Here is a 19,260-nt window from a genome sequence, read left to right on the forward strand (position 1 = left end):
GAATTTATTTGTAGTTTTTTTACAATCTCACGCTCTTTTAACGTCATGATCTCTCTTTCCGCTTCACACGCGTCTGTTAACATTTAATATGGAGAAACAATCAGGACCAAAAATTGGCCTCTTTCAAACAAGACCAAACAACTGGCCTCTTTCAAATAACATCAAAACTGGCCTCTTTCCATCTGCGATGATGGATTATATTAGGTTTCGTGTATAAAATTTAATGTACACGTATAATGGAACAATTCTTTGCTATTTATATGAAATTTTGACAAATTATTAAGTAAATTTTCTGGTTTGATTCTGGTTTCACTGATTTAAATATCACTCTGGTGTCTCAAGATGCCAGTATTACAATCCACTTTTTTTAGTATCACAATCTTACAAAAACTTCTGCATTCTTATCAATTATAGGGGAAATATTATTCCATAATTTATGTTTTTATCAACAACAAAGTGTTTCTTGCTGTGTAACAAATTCGAACAACTCAAAATTTATAACTTGTGAAGCTTGAGTACTTTTTTAACTTGCCTTTACTTTTCATGTCCAAGTTTTGCAGTTCTAGTATATAAAAAGGCAAATATAACTTTACAAACAATAACTGTTCTTTATTTTTTGATTTCAAGAACAAAGAGTCAAGAGCTTATCATTGCACTCATTTTAAAGAGTTTTTCTTCATTTGTCAAATGTTGAGGAATCTAAACTATGAAATACCATATTTACATTGCCAATTACAAATACAATTTCACCACTGTCTCTTTTTGGCATAATGAATTCAGAGAAAGAAAATATTTTATAGTGAATACGTTATCGATAGAAGTCAATACAAAAAAAATTGCAAAATACGAAAAAATGTGTTGAAAAGTTGGAACAATGTTTAATACAACGAAAGGCGTTGTCTCACGCTTCTGTCCCTATCCATATTTTCACATCCTCGAATTCACAAAGTCCACATAAACCAAACTTTATGGCAACCTGAAAAAATACATATACATGTACTGTTCTTGTACAACTGAAAAAAGTGTGCGTATAATAAAATTGGGTGTACTTTTGCCGACCTCTCATGACAAATTTAATATTGTTGAACAGTTCGCGCTGAAGTGACCAATTTTACAAAAGAAATAGTACATTGGATTTTTAAAATTTATCCTTGATAGCTTTGCTTCTTCATTTATTTATTTCTCTGTAGCATAAATCCTGAAAACACATGACGTACTTTAATGGATTACTTCGAAAATCATAGAGAGCTGAGGATTTCCATCACCACGATCTTCATGGCAATGAAATTTAAATTTAATTTTTTATTCGGATGTATGCGCCATATCTACTTCTCAATTTCATAAACGTGTGAAAAAAACATTTCAGTAGGGGAGTCAAAGCTTTTTTAACGTGTTCAAGAATTGTAACCTACAGAGAATTCAGAAAGATCAATATGACTTTAATAAAATCTAGGACAAAGACATAACCATAGCAAACTCATTTCTGATACCTGTAGTCAGTCAGTACAATTTTAGATGACCTAAATATTTGTTATCGGTGAAAAAAATCTTATATCATGAAATTAATCAAATTATTAAACCTGTCCCTACCGAGAGATAAAAAAGGGTTTGTTTTCTTCAATTACCATGTGTACGTGTAAATTCCAATAATTAGATACCTTTGCGTGATAATTAATGTCGATGATCTTACATCCGGGCAGTCCTGAGGGTGGTAGAACGGGCACCTGTCCTATGGAGGAGCCAGTGACGGTGTCTTCTTCGCCAGAACCTAATCTTAGATCTCTCTCTGCTATAGTGAAAACCTTTTTCTCTGACGTCGTTCTCTTAAATCCTCCATGATGTCCAGTATAAATCACTAACTGTTAAAGGTGAACAATATGCTAATTAAAAAATACGTCACGATCGAGTGTATACACAAAAAATAATTTGTATTGATTTATTTTGGCGTTCAATAAGCTTGTTTTGATTTAATTGAAAAAATTACATGTAGCCTAAAGTCAAGTTTGATCAAAAAAAATAGTTAAGTTCTCTGCCTGCTAAAATGAATATTCCTTTAACATTTGTTTAATCCTACATTTTTTTTCATAAGACAACAAATTTAAACCGCTTCAATATACATGTACAATAGTGCTAAATATTTAGACAGAACTACATGTAGGAGTGGCATGTTGTTGTAAATGGAGGACATACTGAAAGGACAGGGTTGGGGAGGGATTGTTAGTTATACATTATTTCATAAAAGAAAGAGTGAGCAAGATTAAGCTCATAATACCCATATTTTCCATACCATTTTAGAACTCTGCTCAAATGAATGGTAACATTAAACAGATATTAATTAAAAGCCCTTCCCTATTATAAATGGTTCTTACATATTTCTATTTATGGTACAGAGGTGTACTATAAAAAAAAAGACGCTTCAGAACAAAAAAAGGGACATCGCATTTCACAAACTTCAAACTTAAGATATCGCAAAAGTAAAAGAGATATCTCTCTAGGAAAAAAAAATGTTTAGACTAATCTCTTCAAGGTTCAGAAGTATATCAACTTTTATTTCTAAAGAGATATCTCTCGAAGAGAAAGAGATATATGTTGTAAATTATCTCTCTATTGGCTTAAGAGATATCTCTCGGGTTCGAAGAGATATCTTTCGATCACAGAGCAAACGCTCTACCGACTGAGAATCTCAATGAGATATCTTAATGAAAATATCTCTCTAAATTGAGAGATATCTCTGTAATTTTAATATAAATTTTATCATCCGTTAAATAGCAAAAGAGGTTGTAATATATTTTTATTTTTAAAAAAAAATTATCTCCTCTTGAAAGATACCTTGGCCCTTCATTTGAATTTTAAATTCCCTTTAGTTTACTCAAGAATATTTACATTTCCAAATTACAAATTTTTTTTAATTCCTTTACAGTAATACTTGGCGCTCCCAAAAAAAAAACACCCATTGTGACACCAACTTACCCTTAAGGGGCATGATTTGAAAAAAAAAGTTTAAATACACTTGTCTATATTATGAAGCTTAATTCATTTTAGTATCTTTTCTGGCACAGGCGGTTCTTAAGAAAAAGATTGTAAAATGATTTTATTCTTTTTTTTTTATTATTATTTCCTCTTGGAAAAGACCGTGGTCCTTTATTTGATTTTTAAACTCCCATTACACAAGAATAATCTTTGCCAAGTTTGTTTAAAATTATCTAAGTTGTTCCATAGAAAATGACGAAAATGTGTGAAAGTTTACAACAATAATACCGACGTATGACGACAGACAGGGAAACTACAATCTTACTTGAGTCTTTACCTTTGGTGAGCTAAAAATATTTTTATTGATAAAAAGTATTTGGTTTGTGCTCAATGTGCTGACTGGTTGACTCAACTAGCCAATTTTCAGGTACACCAAAACAATTTTTTTTTTTTTATAAAAGTCCCCTTTCCTTATTCATATTAATTCAAAAGAATGCTAAAATTTCAAATAACAGATCAGTTTAAAAGTGCGCTCTGAAACCTATCGAATGTTTAAATACATTTTTAGAGTTATCGCGCTTATAAGACAGAAATGCTATCCTTTTATCAGTTTTTCATTTACATACGTACCCTTTGAATTGTGATGCACATATTTTTCAGAACAGATGAGGTGTTATTCTTTATATTTATTTCGTATTTTATCCTGTCCCCCGGAATATAACCGGATTTATCTAATTTTAGTTGAATGTCAACCGATCCACTGCGACAGCAACATGACCTCGCTGTACATTCCTTCCTAATGTCTAATGGGGCCTGAAAAGAGAAAATATATATATATATAAAAATTATACTGTTTCCTTGTCAATTTTCATAAAAATTAGGCCATTAAAATCAAGAATGGAAAATCTGGTGTCAACAAATTATTGAATCTTTCGAATTCGGAAAAATTGTGCAAATTATTATATGAGATGATGCAGGCCATTTTATAGTGTTGAATACAATTCACGTGTATCCGTTACTTTTACAACCGAAGTAATATACGCCATCCATTTCCTTTATCATAGGTTTTCATAATTATTCTTGCTGATTTCTGCATACCAATTAAGTTTTTAATTTAGCACAACATATATTCTAATGCATTACAAATGGTTTTGGAAACTGTACAACACATAAAATATACAGCATAATTACATCATTTAAAATTATTAACCTCTAGGCTAATATTTCCAGCAGATTCATATTTGCCTTTTATCCAACTTGCAGAACAAAATGTTATTTTTTAAGCCTTATATTACATGTAGTTATGAATTTACGTCAAGCAGAAAGATTTCACATTTGTTATTTGTATAAATTTTCCAAAAATTAATTTGAATTTCTATAGCTAGAAAAAAAAAACACGTGTTATAATTTTGTTATGCAAGAATGTCTTAAATCAGTTTGCATTTGTAAAGAGGGATGGAGGGGGTTCAATTGAATAGTCCAGACTATCATAAGTATGGTTAATTAAGCCCCCTTTCCATGATGATTAGAAAGCTAGTGGAAAGGGTTTAGTATTGCTCTCAAAACTGTATATCTCTTTTTATTCTCGAGAACTTTTCGCAATTATTTTTTATTTCAAACCACAATTCGTAAAAATTTTGTCTCACTAATAAAGAATAAAAGACTTATTCGCGAAAAAAAATTAAGTGCTTTATACTAATATTTCTAGCTTTGACTAGTTTTCCCATGTTATTTTTCTAAATACTTAAAATTGTAATTCTTACTAGTGCTTCAGGAATAGTCTTTAAACTGAGGGGTCGATGAACATCAAACCATTTTGTTTTTGCGATGTCGGGACTATACGCAAAACGCCGCCCAATCTGCACATGGCAATGATAGATGACGTGACCCATTCCGTTGTGTTCCGAAAAGGAAGAAGGCATATTCTCTGGAAAATCCACTTCAAATGGATACGTGTGGTTTCCTGCCTCTAAAATTCCTTCACTGTCTGGGTCCGCTAAAATAATAATAATAATAATAAATCATGATTTTCAAATGTATCATGCAGATAAATCGATCCTATCAATGCGGTCCTCATTTTGTCAATACATGTATATTTTAACCATAAAGTATATCTAATATAAACACCGAAATATCCTTGCAAATAATTTTTAGATAAGAGCAAATTCTGTTGAAGTAAAATAACGACAAATATTCGAATTTATTAACTTTCATAAACTTTGTGGTGAAAGTTATCAAACATGGTGGGTATTCTTCCAAATAACTAAATGTTTTTCTTTTTTGTACTTTAAGGAGGTTCTACACACTACTCACTGAAGAGTTCTAATGGCATATTGGATGCAGCTAGAGCATCTTCCCTTTCATATGAATTGACATAAATAGGTTTAAAGAAAATAACAGGATTTCAGTGGATTCAGGTATTCCCAACATAATATTAGCTCAAGGTATATACATGTGAGAGAATATAGTTCCTCAGCTCGGAATTTTTTGTCTGCAACATGCTACTCTGGTTTCATCAATATTCGTTGAGCACCAATTTTCGAGGAGTTCGTTGTTGAGCAAATCCACGAAATTCAATTGTCATTGAATTAAGAAAAATGTTATTTATTTGTACATGTACAGACAATGTTTTTATCCACGAAATTAAGTATCCTCGAAAATGTCTGTTTTACAAAATACACGAAAATTGATGCCAATGAAAATTGATAAAACCACGGTATTAGGCATAATTTAGCAATTGAAGAACAGAAGATTTTACGAAAACGAAATCCAAAAATTCTTTGAAAATTGGAATCCATGCTAAAAAAAAAATAATAATTTAGCCAATGGCATAAATAGAATACCTTCGTACAGAGTTAGCAGTTCATTGAGGTAGACATCTTTATCGCCATCATCTGTGTTGTAACCCAGACCATAGCTGTAGTCCGTGGAGTGAACGGCTGTGTGCGTCTGACCAAGACCATGAAACCGTATCTTAACATCTGCAATTTTATTATACATGTATGACGTGTGAAATATAAATCTATATTTCAATGACATCATAGATCTATTTATTTCGTATGAATTTGAATTTAAAGTTATGAGGGTGCTGTTTTTAAGGTAGTATGATCCTCAGCCAGGAAGGATAACTCTTAAATTTATAATTAAATTCAGAAAGTTCCAAAATGAGCTTGTAAATTGAATCTTTTCATGGAACAATTTTCATTTTATGCCTTTCAATGAGCTTCAAGGTTCTTTGAAGTTCTCTGAAAGGTCTTATAAAAAGTTGAAATTTCAACCTCCTTAAAGGGTTTTAAAATAACATATTGAAAGAAATTGAGTATTTTTTAATCCAGTCATAAATACCAATCTTAATTAACATGATTTGAAATAAGAAGTGATTTGTGGTGTTATGCAATGATAGGAAAGTCTTTATGCACTTTGCATTGTAAAATGGTCGAAGTAAATAGGAGAAAATAAAGTACCTCATATGTATCAAAATTATGCAATTTCTTCAAAAGCCTGGATACCTTTGATTTTTAATTTTAAAATGTGTTTGATGATCGGATCGAATCTGAATTGGAAAATGCATAGTAGGTGTTTTTATTCGTATTTCCTGAAAATCTATTTGAGATTTACTAAATTTACCTATATAATGTGATTGACTTTACTTTATACACATGTAGTTGAAGTTTGAAGGGTTATTGTGGGTAAAAACACACTACTTTGAGAATTCAGAGAAATTTTTGTGAGCATTTTCCATTAGTCAATGCCTGATTTTCAGAACCTGGGGATCGGAGTACCTTAAAACAATATATAACTCATAATATATAAAAAAAATATTATGTATACAAACAGAATATCACAGTAATCATGTCTTGTACTCACAATGGACCTCAAGCGGGGTCTGCAGGTTAACCTGTACATGACCTTTGACCGTCATACCCGGTCTAAGCTCATCATGGTCGAATATAATACCAACTCGTGCCTTATCATACCCTTCAATTTGGCCTACAACAATACAAAGTCAAAATTGATACAAATCACTTGCATTGCAAAAGCATCTTGAAGTGTAAATTTAATTTGTTCAATTCTTAAACTTAAGCACTTGGTGTCATATTGTTACACAATTACTGGAGTATTTGTCTACGAATCCAATCAAAGATGCCACATTAATTGACCTACCTTTGATGTTTATCATTTTGAAGGGTTATTGCAATCAATGATTCACACACGATGTCTTCTTAGATTGTTAGTTAAAGCTGAAACAGTTTTCAAGAACGATAAATCTCAATCATGCAATAGTTAGTCTTAAAAACACCATGGCTTCAAATGTACATTCACCAGTCCTTTACAACTTCAAACAATTTTCAATTGAAAGGGTCCTACATTTGGCAATTTTATAGACCATTATGTACCTTTAATATACAAAATATAGTGAACATCGACCGTCATGATCCATGAAGTAAACTTTTACAGGATTATAATCGCAATGGAGGAGATTACTTTGTTTATTAACTACATCTTATTAATGGGCAACATTAATGGGCACATGTACTGTACTTCAAAACCATTCATTTAAACGTCAGTTTGTCAGAGTTAAAAATATTACTTGGCATGTTTACACTCATAACAGATTAATGTGCGTTAAAAATAGCAATAACAACACTGCATTCCGTACAGCAGAAGCGTTTTAATGTCGCAACACATCGCCATTTCATGCTCGCTTATCATGAATTGATAAAAATGAAATTCATACGACACATCGATGGAATGACTTACTTCTGAGTGTTTTCATGGTAACCAACAAAGCCGTTGCCTTGGCGATTCAAAAGAATAAACCAAAAAGGATTTGGAATCTGAATGTGTCTGCTTCGTTGTACACAAGATTTTTTCTCCGGATCAATATTATGTTGTTACTTGATACACATGGCGTCGACAAGATCGAACAATTTGGTTTAAATGCGGTCCTCGGCCGCTTGCCGAGGCGTGAAAGGCAGGCGCACCGAACAATCTTTAAAACGCCCGAAATTATTTAACTTCGACCCTTTATATTGCTGCATATGATATATTCTTTGAAGTGTTTAAACAGGTCAATAAATCATTACTCAGATAAAGACACAGAACCAAGGGTTACCTTGTATCAATGAAAACACCAATGCCAACAAAACGCTAAATCATTGATGAGGGATAGACAGCCTTAATCATTAAAGGCATATAATTAGGGTTACATTGTGTTTCGTCTTAATATTGCTTTGGAGAAGGACGTTTAACCACAGCTTGAACAATATAGATCGAGATATTTTCATTAAAAAGGTTTTCGCTGTAAGCTTTCCATGAAACTAGTACATCAATATTTCATGGAAGTGCGGTCATGTTCACTTGACATTTTCTACAATTATCGATATAACATTTTCTAACTATGGGTTGCTTTACTTCTGTTAATTAATTTCTGCTCTATAAATAAAGTTTTCTATAAGAAACTTTTTGGTGAAATGCATTTTCATATATCAAGGCAAAGAAATCAAACCCCAAACAAAATATAGTCTTTACTGCCCCCCCCCCCAAAAAAAAAGGGGGGGGGAAGAGACCTTTCACTAAACATTAATATTTGAACAGTGACTAAAGGTTATATGTTGGAGAAATCTGTATGGTTATAGAGTCCCCATCCACTCATACAGCATGCCTGATTTCTACGCGTAATATAGAACTGAGTAAAACTATTCAAAATTGCAGTAAAGTTTAATAGTGCATGTACTTTAAGCATAAGCACTTTTGACATATTGAAATATTAATTTTCACATAATTATGACATTTCTGGAATTATCTTATGGTTCTAAGTATTTGCTACAAAATTAAATTTTTCATAAAAAATTTCTTAATGGTTTATATTGGAGGAGGAGTCCAGGCACGCATCCTTCCTGAACGATCGGAAGGGGAGGGGGAGAGAACAAGTTTTAAGCGAAAAAATGGTTTATTCCCACTTAGCCAAAATTCTGAAATTCTTATTCCCACTTAGCCAAAATTGATATTTTCGCACCTGAGTGGTCACCTGTGTATAGTCTGTTTTAGATTGATTACCTGTAATTTACCTGTAATTTTCACCTGAGATTTATATATTTAGTTATTTACCTATATACTTATATATAGGTATAAACAAAAAATTTAATAAATAAATGAATGAATGAATGAATGAATGAATGAATGAATGAATGAATGAATGAATAAATAAATAAATAAATAAATAAATAAATAAATAAATAAATAAATAAATAAATAAATAAATAAATAAATAAATAAATAAATAAATAAATAAATAAATAAATAAAATAAATAAATAAAGGAAATGAATTATACTTTAATTAAAGAAGTTAATGAATAGGTAAAAAAATATATTTAGAAAATATTTAGGAAATAGTTAATTTAGTAATTCATCTCTCAAAGCTTATATGTTGTATAAAGTTTTTACACAAAAAAATAAATTGTTGATAATTATCAAACCAGAGATAAATAAACAAGATGCAATTATATAGTGATAAGATAAACAAGGGTGCCCTGTGATGCTTTTCCTATGTTGGTATCTATTTGATAATTGATGTAATTAATGAATCAGGAAAGGACATAATTGTTAATTTAAAGTGTCAGTGTGATATTTTGTGTTTTTTTCTTTTGTATTATGAAAAAGAAGAAGAATGAAAAATAAATATACTGAACATAAAACATGCTTCTTTATGTATTAATTTAGCTGAAAAAAAACAATGAATTATTTAAAAGAAAAACATGTAATTACAAATTAGAATTAGAATTGAAAAAAAAGATATGAGAAAAATAAAAATTTAAAACACACACACACAAAACCTTGTAATTACAGTGAAAAAAAAAAACAACAAAACAAAACAAAAAACAAAACAAAAACTTGTAATTACAGATTAAAATTTTTAAAAAACGTGAAAATTAAAAAAAAAAAGTAATTAATAAAAATTAGAAAAGACATTTTAATATTTAATACATCACTTTAAAATATTACCTAGAAACAAATATAATAAATGAAGAATTTAAATAATTCATAGTATACTGGTCATTCTAAAACAGACTATAGGACACCTGTAATTAATTTCTTTTGTTCTCTCCCTGCCCTTACCTGTACACCATTCCCACTTAGCCAAAACCAGTCACCTGTATCAATTTCAGAATTTTGGCTAAGTGGGAAGACACCGAAAACTGAATACTAAAGAAAGGAAACTTGTTAAAACTCCAGTGTTACATGTATATCCCAAAAGGAATAGTGTGTATGTTCCAACTTCAGTTCACAATCCCTCAATGAACATTTTCAACAGTAAAATGTTATGTTTAGAAAAACGTAAGGATCTCTCCCCAATACTTCATGACCGGGGTCTCTACACAAACATACGTGTAAAGGAATTTGTATCTATCAAGAAAAACATTTTGTTAAAGCCATCATTTAAAAAAAATGCGGTTGCCCTCTCTCGACCAGAGGGTTAAAAATGTCCCGACCTAAAACTTTTTTTAAGCTCCCGGAAACAATGTTTTTTAGGCATTCTGGAAAAAAATTAAAAATTCAGCATTTATTTATCATTTGAAAATTTTCTGTGATATAGGGGTGATACAGGTACAACATGTACAACTACATGTTGTAACCGACCCCTTTTTTTTATCCAGAGTCCAATGAGGGCAAACAATCATTATTCTTAAGATTCATGGCCTTACTGGAATCAGTTGTACATTACGTGACTATATTTTTCTTTATATTTACACGTAAATCTTATTTAGCTGATATAATTATGCAATGAGGTTTCTATATCTGACTTTACATTCATATGAATCTGTGTATAGGCTAGCCTAGTACATGTACATGTAACTCGAACACGCACTGATACATGTATGTCAGTTTGTCAAATTTTACACAAAATAGGATTTTCGTGTTTGGACAATGGAGAAATTTTCTCTTTTTTTGTTTTGTTTGTTTTTTGCTTGTCAAGGTTTTTTTGTTGGATTTTTTTCTCCTCCAATTACCCCCCCCCCCCCTAACTTTCAATTTGCTACCAGAGATGAAAGTAAATTTCTAAATTGATCACTCCATATAGGCCTATCCCACAAAACGTGAAAACTACACGTTACTACAACTTATTTTAGAAGTATCTAGTTGATATTTGGTGGACATGTATTTAGGCCTAATTATTTATTTACAGATGTAGATGCCCTCAGAAAACCATGCAGTGCCATTTTTGTTGAAGCAGCAAATTTTGAGCAAATTTCGGAGATCAATCCTTTTTCCTTTAAGTTTTGGTAAATAGATAAACTTAATTGAACTTCTGTATCAATGGAAAGTAATATAAAATTATGTTTTTTATCGCTCAATCAAAACATAGACCCAGACTCTGACATAAATAAATATTTTTAACCGGGCTCGGATATTGTTCCGAGTGAAATGTTATATTAGATCTTTCTATTAAAATATCATTAAATTGATATGTAACCAAAACCCTCAAACATGTTAAATTGAAAATTTATGAAAAACTAAGCTTAGATCTTACCACCAAGGCCTATGAAAATTAGTTCAATATTGTTTTCCAGTGTATAGCTACACATCAAATTTGACCACCATCACTACTTATACTTGTATCACGTGATATCAGATAAAAAATGTGTACAGACCTTTGAGGAGTAAATTTAGATTAAAATACTTAAAAGCAAAGAAGATCCGAGTCAATGCAAGTTTATAAGCATTCAATCAGACCGTAGTATCATCTTACCAGTTTGGCGAAGTTGTGTTGCAAATTAAATTTAAATCGGGATTGGAATGTTTTTCTCATCGAAATACCGAGTCCGATTGTATTTACGTTTTACGAAACATGACATGATAAAAATATTTAGGACACTCAGCCACCGTCTTGTTAATCTAAGACGGGTTTCTTTGTTAACAGTGGGGACTGCGGTACTTAGAAAGTTACATATACATGAAGGAATGACATCTGTAACTTTAGAGTCTCTAAATTTTGACAATTTAGCTCTTCGGTCCCTTCCCATCGACCCAGAAAAAGAAAACTATATTCGACAAGTTTCAGGTGCGTGCTTCTCGAAGGTAAAACCGACACCGGTATCCAACCCACAGTTGGTGGCAGCATCAGTCCCTGCATTATCACTCATTGATCTGGACTCTGCACAAACAGAGAGGGAAGACTTCGCAGAGTTCTTCAGTGGAAACAAACAGTTGCCTGGCAGTGATACTGCGGCACATTGCTACTGTGGTCACCAGTTTGGGTATTTCTCAGGACAGCTGGGAGATGGAGCTGCAATGTGAGTAGTACAACTGTCAAAATCAGTGTTTATGTGAATAGAAATGTGTTTTTAGATACATGTTTACAAAAATACATGAAATTGTAGAATATATGCTCCATATTATTTTGATTGACTCGTAAAATCCATGGGGAATCATTAAAGAATGAGATGTTACATCATATGACATTGAATTGGATTGTTTATTAATAACTAGATAGCTCATAATTGGTAGAGCACATTTTCAGGGGGCCAGGGGCATGTTCAACAGAGCGATATCGAACGTTAGGGAGTGCTCGCCAAAATTCCCTTCACTTCATATAGTCATGATTGCAAGCTCTCGCTCTGTTGAATTGGCCTCAGGTTACAATCCTGGTCTGCTTCCATCATCACATTCTCTCCCTTTCTGTGTTGAATATACACATAAACATTCATGCAAAATATGCAAAAGTTTGGGATATCTCACTGTTCAGTCAACATTATATGATTAAGAATTTCTCTTTACATAAATTTTATCGTCTTATAGGTATCTTGGTGAGATTATTAACAAATCTGGAGAGAGATGGGAGATGCAGTTTAAGGGTTCAGGACTGACTCCATATTCTCGTTCCGCTGATGGTAGGAAGGTACTTCGTAGTACTATCAGGGAGTTCCTGTGTAGTGAGGTAATTCTGTCACTCAAAATCAGCTGAGTGGAAGGATATGTGTTAATAATAAAGAATTATTCCTGTGCACACAGCTCAATGTTATTATTGTTGCCACAACAGTATGCGTTTTATTAATGCTTCACAGAAGCATAAATTTTTTTTAAATAACATTGTATTGGAACAAAAGTATGTTCAGGTACAGTTATACATTTATCAATGAGTGCATGTTATTAAATAAATTTGGTATTCTTTATTCATAAACTGCTGATATGCACGATTCATTTCAGGCCATCTATCACTTAGGAATTTCCACAACAAGAGCAGGAACTTGTGTCACATCGGACACCAGAGTGATCAGGGATATATTTTACGATGGAAACCCAATACAGGAGAGATGCTCAGTAGTGCTCAGAATCGCTCCTACATTCCTCAGGTCTGCTTTTTTTCATTGATGCATTAACTTAGTACATTGTATCAATTGCTGTCAGAGCTAGTTCCTAAGAATGATTTTTTGTATGTAAATATCTTGCATATACATGAAGGAAAAAACATTTTAAATTACATGATATTGCAGATGTTTATTTTAATATTTATGATTCCCTGATAATGTTGTAGATGTTGAAAATGTTGTACTTTTTCATTTATGAGATGTTATTTGTTTTATTAGGTTTGGGTCATTTGAGATTTTCAAACCAACAGATTCAGAAACAGGGAGGAAGGGGCCAAGTGTTGGGAGAAACGATATCCTGACCCAGATGTTAGATTATATTGTCCAGACATTTTATCCTGAGGTAAGACTATGAAAAATATACCTCTATTATTTGTCTATGGACAGTTTTTTATCTACCTTATGTCCTATAGATTCAAACAAGCACATCACAACTAAATGAAAAATGTAGAAATTTCGGTTTAAAACAAATATTATAAATTTTGAAAATATTAAAAATGAATGCAACATGTAGCCAATAAATTTACATATCAACAAATCTGAAATAATTTTTTATCGAAATTTTTTAAAAATTTGATACCGGGCCCTGAAAATTTTAATGTGTTTGAATATTTTAAAATTATATTATATATACCGTATATACTCGCCTATAAGTCGGTCCGCCTATAAGTCGGTTGTATTTTATAAGCTTATATATCATAGGACTGACCTCATATAATACCATTCATTTCAAAGCTCGCCTATAAGTCGAACATAGAGTTTTGGACACGAAATTAACTCCCAAAAATCCGACTTATAGGCGAGTATATACGGTATATATTTATAAATCTTATGAATGACATTTGTTCCTTAGATATGGAGTGCTCACAGCTCTGACAAAACAACAGCCTATGTAGAATTCTTCAAAGAACTCACAAGAAGGACTGCAAGACTAGTAGCAGACTGGCAGAGTGTGGGCTGGTGCCATGGGTAAGGACACCTGTCCTCAGAACGTCATTTTATAATTCACATTTATCACATGGTTGCATGTGCACAATAATGCAAGATTTTAAGACTTTGTTTTTTGAAAGAATGTTATATTTTGAAGGCAGCAAAAAGACAAAACACTGCAAATTATTAAAAAAGATTATTAATGATTTTTAAATGAAGTTTTTATTTAGCATTTATATACCAATAGTGTTTTTTTAACTGCAGAGTTCTGAACACAGACAACATGAGTATTGTGGGAGTGACCATTGATTATGGTCCATTTGGTTTTATGGACAAATACGACCCAAACTTCATTTGTAATGCCTCAGGTAATGCAAGTTCACATACATTTATTGTACACTGTAATACAAAATATAGCTACATCATGTACATGTATATACAAAGTAAACACATTCAAATTTAAATATGCATGAGAACTGACAGTGTTATAATGTACAGTTAAAATGGAGTCTAGCAACTGTGTTAATAAATTTTCATCTACATGTATCTTTGACAAATGGTAACCTCTTCCATATGGTGTTTGTAATACAGATGATGGTGGAAGATACACATACATAAAACAACCCCAGATTTGTAAGTGGAACTTAAAGAAGTTTGCAGAGGCCATTCAGGGAGTGGTACCTTTAGCAAGGACAATTCCAGAAACCAAGATATTTGATGAAGAGTATAGCGATTACTACACAAAGAAAATGAGGAAAAAGGTCTCAAAATTAAGCTTTTTTGGAGTAGTCTAAAATGAATTATGTCCTATTTTAAAAGGCAATTAATTTTATTTAGTGATAGTTTCTGTAATCAGCATTTTTTGATGATTTTATAAAAGTGTTATACACAATACAATACAACAGTAATTCCTTGAAACTAATAAGCACAAAATTATAAGTACATATATTACTTATAAATGACTGTATATTGATCGATCACTTATAGTTTGGGTTGATCAACAAAGCAGATGAAGAAGATGGGTAAGACTTTTAATTCTTACTAATTGGTAATTACCAGGTGTCTGTGATTCACTTCATTATTTTATTTATTGATTGATTTAAATTTTCATAAAAAGGAAGTTGACGGGAACTTTTCTGGACACAATGCAGAAGACTGGTGCTGATTTCACCAACTGCTTTCGCTGTCTGAGTCGCCTCCCTTTACCTGGCTCTCCTGATTTTGAAGATAAATTACAGGAGGTTATTCAGTACATTCTTACCCAGTGTTCAACTGTAGAGGAGCTGAAGAAAGATTATAGACCAAGAATGAATCCAAGGTAGGCACAGAAAAATTGGGGGAAATATTTTTAAAAAATTATAAAGAAATGTGTTTATGTACCTTTTTGTTTTTTTCAGGCAGTTTCAGATGATTCTGATGTTGATGGAATCAAATCCTCAAATTGCACCTTCACTAGGAAGAGGTTTTTCTGCCTTTACCCAAGAAATAGAAAGGCTTGAAAAATATAAGGAATTAGAGGTATAAAAAGATTCTCTTTAAATCCATTTGATAATATATACACACTATAGATTTATCTGAATCAAAATGTTAATTATAAAACCTCTTTTTATTACACAAAAAGCAGCTTTATCTATTAAAAGAAAATATACTATATACATGGAAATTTTCGCCCGCGTTTTACTTTTTGCCCCTTTCGCCTTTGTCACAAGTAGGCGAATTTAAAATGAGGCAAATTAAAAGAACACAGTAAAAATTCTTAGACAGAACTGTGACTGAGCGAAATTTAAAACGGGGCAAAATTGTTAGTAAGTGCAAAAGGACGAAAATAACATGGAGCGAAAATAACCCTGTATACAGTAATTAAGATAAGATAATCATTTTAAATTTGTTTAGCTCTCATTTAATTTTATTACAGAAAATTACTGAAGAGGATAAGAAGAAAGAGAACACAGATCTTTGGACTAGCTGGTTTAAAACATATACTGACAGACTGAAGGAGGAAGCAGAGGGAGTTACTGACTTAGAGGCAGCCAATCAGAAGAGAAAAGAGGTCATGAACTCTACGAACCCAAGGTCAGAATTTTTTTGAATTTACATGTATTTTTAAGTACATTGACTTAAAAGTGATCCTTGTATTTTCAAATGGAGAATAAATAGATTGTGTTTCTATAGAGGTTTAAAGCACTTAGACAAAAAATACTCCTCCAAAAATGCCTCAAGCCTTGATAACTGTTACTTGGTTTTCAGGTTTATTCTCAGGAACTACATAGCCCAGAATGCAATAGACGCAGCTGAAAAGGGAGATTTTTCAGAGGTGCGTCGAGTGCTGAAGGTTTTGGAAACACCATACAGTGATGAAACAAATCTGGAGAGTCTCCTTCAGAAACCAATGGGTAAGAAAGTGCTAACTCTGGAATTTCATTCAGTTCAACCCTTGTAGTACAAAATTGTCCAAAATATTCAGTTCACCAAAGAAGATTTTCAGATTTATAGAGGATATTGAAAATATTACTAACTTAGATATCTTTGCTAACCAAGTATATCTGATTTATATCCCCTCATCTTCAACAATCTTTGTGTAAAAACAATTCAGACTTTCAAATAGCACAGTAGAGTCATACTCCTACTAGTAAGAGCCTTGGTTAATGTCTCTGTGTTCCTTATCGTTACGCGGCACCAAGTCAAAAGAATCTCGCCGTGAACCTGTAGCATGCTGGAGTAAGTAGAGTCCGGGTTTGTTGGGAGAGATTGGAATTTGAAATAATTATTGATAAGCCAAGAGGCTAGGCACCTTGTAAAATCATTCGTAAATAGGAAATAACATAGATTTTCAGTATTTTATGCTTATTTCTTACAAAAGATTTACATGTATATTCTTACAGAAGCTTCCAAAGGGGCAACTGAGGAAGAAGTTGATTCCAGTGGTGATTTACCAAGAACATTTGTAGGACAGTTTTACGATGATAAGCCACCTTTGTGGTCAGCTGACCTGAGGGTTACATGATCCTCGTAAACCACACAGAATCTGCCTGTTCCTCAAGACTGGACTGTGAATTAATTATTGTCACATTATATAAAATCTGATTTAATTCAGATAATTATATGTATAAACAGTGGTAGTTATGGTGAGAAACTGATGATTCAATACTCACAAATCACTATTCCTAAAACTTTTCAAAATTATTGGGCATCTTTCAACATTAGTGATCAGAATTAGAATTCTTCAATATCAGTTTATTGATATTCCCATTTTCATGGGATTGTGTCCGAATTTGTTATTATTCCTCAATATTGAATATGGCCCGCACCTCCGAATATGACATTTATGAGAACTTAATGAACTTGTGTGTAATTCAATGGCTGTGTAAACATGTCTTCCACAATGGTTATTTGTAATGAGACTTCACAGCAGTGATTTTATTAATTAGTTAGGAACAGGCAGTCAGTTCTGTGTGGTATTAACAGATTCAGGGATACAGATATTACATGATCTAAAGAAATGCAGCATTTCTTTGTTTATGATAGTTCTGAATTCAACCTTAGTTAATAGGTATTCAAAACTTGAATTTTATAGTCATGTATAATTGTAGCCTTGGATTATTAAATTCGATAAAGAACATTTTTGTTGTATTATTACAAATAATGTTTTTTTTAACTTTATTGATTCTATGTTGAGTCAAAAGTGACTTTAACTATGTCTATTTTTATTTCTCTTCATGAAATATATCGGGGAAAAATATATTTTCGAAACGGCAAAAATTAAAGCTTTAATTGGTTATATTAATGGTCATTAGACATACTGTTGGAGCAAGCTTTTAATTTTTTTTGAGAACCTTATAATTTTTGTTGATTTATTCAGAATGGTGTTAGATTTTCGGAAACAAGCTACTTTGATACAGATGATATTTAACGATATGAAGAAAAAAAAACTTGTACATGAATATGCTTTCTCATATTGTTAATATGTCCAGGATGTATTGTGTAAGATAACTTGTTATTTAAATTATAATTAAGAAAAAAATTCTGTTGTATTTCATTGTACTAGTTACAGGAAGGGAGAAAATTAATGGTTGGACCAGGAATCAAACCAATAACCTCTGCATTACAAGTCAGGTGATTTAACCACTTGGTTATTAAGGCTGATGATCATGGTTCTTATAGCTCAAACCTCAGTGACACATTGCGCCCTCCTTAAGTTGTTCTTCATCTCAAAGACACACAAGCAATATAATTCTCATTCTATCAAATATCTTAAAATTGTCCCTCTGAGTAACACGTCAAAAATGCTTTTATATGATTTCTTTCAGCATTTAAAACTAACAAACTACTGGTGTTTAAAAACGTTATTCTAATATTTTATTACGAACAATCACAAGTTTATTCTAGTATTCTATTAACAACAATTACAAATTATGTTAAAGAAACATCGTGTAAAGAAAATGGAAACAATCAGCATTACTTGATTGATCTTAAAAAAGTTAAGAAAAAAGTATTTAAAAATGCAAACTAGATGATTATCGAAGAACTAATGCAATACTACTATACAATCAACAGAGCTCTTTGGCAACGCACTTTGAAATAATTTTCAAAGTGCGTTAAAATTGGGACAAAATCAATGCACTTTGAAAAAAAAAATTCAAAGTGCGTTAAATTTGGGACATACTCAACGCACTTTAAATTTTTTTTTCAAAGTGCGTTAAGAGTGTACAAAACATTTTAATCATGGAAACACATAACGCACTTTGAAAAAAAAATATGCATAAAACAAATTCTAGACTTATGGATTTTAGTTATTGAGAGATCAACTTGAAATAATTATATCTTTTGAAAAACTTTTTAATTTACATGTACTCATTTAACCTCATTCAGAACAAGGAGAAGACGAGTAGAAGGTCTCTCAGCCAAACTCTTTTTTTTCTTATACATTGTACATGTATAAGAAAAAAAAGAGTTTGGCTGAGAGATTCTTGCAGAAAACATCCATATTAC

General features: G+C 31.8%; 2 protein-coding genes across 4 annotated transcripts; one reads left to right on the plus strand and one right to left on the minus strand.

Moving 5' to 3' along the window:
- Positions 1 to 357: 357 nt before the first annotated feature.
- On the minus strand, positions 358 to 11,525 carry LOC134272852 (arrestin domain-containing protein 17-like). Of its 3 annotated transcripts, none has more exons than XM_062755017.1 (8): positions 11,505 to 11,525; positions 7,135 to 7,211; positions 6,838 to 6,960; positions 5,814 to 5,951; positions 4,734 to 4,966; positions 3,601 to 3,783; positions 1,659 to 1,859; positions 358 to 976 (listed from the first exon to the last, which is right to left on the minus strand). In XM_062755017.1, the coding sequence occupies exons 2-8, from the start codon at positions 7,148 to 7,150 to the stop codon at positions 902 to 904; spliced, it is 969 nt and encodes a 322-aa protein (XP_062611001.1). In that variant the 5' UTR covers positions 7,151 to 7,211; positions 11,505 to 11,525; the 3' UTR covers positions 358 to 901. The 3 variants fall into 3 exon arrangements, with proteins under 3 accessions (XP_062611001.1, XP_062611002.1, XP_062611000.1); XM_062755016.1 differs by lacking the exon at positions 11,505 to 11,525 and adding an exon at positions 7,732 to 7,962 and having other exon boundaries at positions 359 to 976; XM_062755018.1 differs by lacking the exons at positions 7,135 to 7,211; positions 11,505 to 11,525 and adding an exon at positions 7,732 to 7,965.
- Positions 11,526 to 11,797: 272 nt separating this feature from the next.
- Positions 11,798 to 17,903, plus strand: LOC134272863 (protein adenylyltransferase SelO, mitochondrial-like). Its single transcript, XM_062755030.1, has 13 exons — positions 11,798 to 12,267; positions 12,773 to 12,911; positions 13,181 to 13,326; positions 13,561 to 13,684; positions 14,195 to 14,310; positions 14,536 to 14,639; positions 14,863 to 15,032; positions 15,259 to 15,293; positions 15,389 to 15,589; positions 15,669 to 15,789; positions 16,187 to 16,344; positions 16,519 to 16,664; positions 17,154 to 17,903. Exons 1-13 carry the CDS (start codon positions 11,828 to 11,830, stop codon positions 17,273 to 17,275), a joined length of 2,022 nt encoding a protein of 673 aa, XP_062611014.1. The 5' UTR covers positions 11,798 to 11,827; the 3' UTR covers positions 17,276 to 17,903.
- Positions 17,904 to 19,260: the final 1,357 nt, after the last annotated feature.

Source organism: Saccostrea cucullata, unplaced genomic scaffold, assembly GCF_032062105.1.
Source record: "Saccostrea cucullata isolate Sc308-1 unplaced genomic scaffold, CSIRO_AGI_Scuc_v1 ctg996, whole genome shotgun sequence".
Lineage (NCBI taxonomy): Eukaryota > Metazoa > Mollusca > Bivalvia > Ostreida > Ostreidae > Saccostrea > Saccostrea cuccullata.